Source organism: Condylura cristata, unplaced genomic scaffold, assembly GCF_000260355.1.
Source record: "Condylura cristata isolate star-nosed mole 26May11 unplaced genomic scaffold, ConCri1.0 scaffold00032, whole genome shotgun sequence".
In the NCBI taxonomy this organism is placed as follows: domain Eukaryota; kingdom Metazoa; phylum Chordata; class Mammalia; order Eulipotyphla; family Talpidae; genus Condylura; species Condylura cristata.
This window is the reverse complement of record NW_004567133.1, coordinates 20,643,970-20,644,548: the sequence shown is the minus strand read 5'-3', so window position 1 is coordinate 20,644,548 and position 579 is coordinate 20,643,970. Positions and strand designations below refer to the sequence as shown.

Here is a 579-nt window from a genome sequence, read left to right as displayed (position 1 = left end):
GGGGCGTGGCCTGCACTCGGCCTCAGCGTCCAGGCCCGGCGGGAGTGCGTGGCCGCCGCACACGGGGCTCAGCCGGCCGCTGGGGCTCAGACAGTCACCACCCCTCCCCCCAGTCCAGGGCCCAGGCTGGTGTTCAATCGGGTGAACGGCCGGCGGCCCCCGGCCACGGCCTCATCCCTCGAGGGGACGCAGGAGACCTACACGCTGGCCCATGAGGAGAACGTCCGGTTCGTGTCCGAAGGTAGCGTCGGCCGAGGGCATGGCTGGGCTGTGCCTCCTCCCGCTGCAGCCTGGCTCTCGGGGGCAGAGGGCGGCCGGGGCCTCGGCGTCTGCCCGCTGCCCTGCGGCCGTCTGGCCAGCTGCCCACTCAGTTCTGGGCTGGAGTCCAGGGTGGCCACCAGGCCCCGGAACGGGGGACAGGGTGCCAGGGTCCGGCTCAGCCTGGCTCCTCCTCCCCGCAGCCTGGCGGCAAGTGGAGCAGCAGCTGGACGCTGGCCAGGCCGGCGAGCGCGGGCCCGGGCCGGTGCGGTACGAGGAGAGGACCCCCGACGCCCGGCTGCAGAGTGAGCGGCCCGGCCC

The 579-nt window shown here is 75.1% G+C and overlaps 1 protein-coding gene across 1 annotated transcript in view; it reads left to right on the top strand.

The window, feature by feature from the left end:
* The window catches only part of FAM195A (family with sequence similarity 195, member A), a 3,685-nt gene that overhangs the window by 802 nt on the left and 2,304 nt on the right, over positions 1-579 (top strand). The window contains exons 2-3 of the mRNA XM_012731716.1: positions 5-241; positions 462-563. Coding sequence (XP_012587170.1) covers positions 5-241; positions 462-563 — 339 coding nt within the window. The remainder of the gene's footprint in view (positions 1-4; positions 242-461; positions 564-579) is intronic.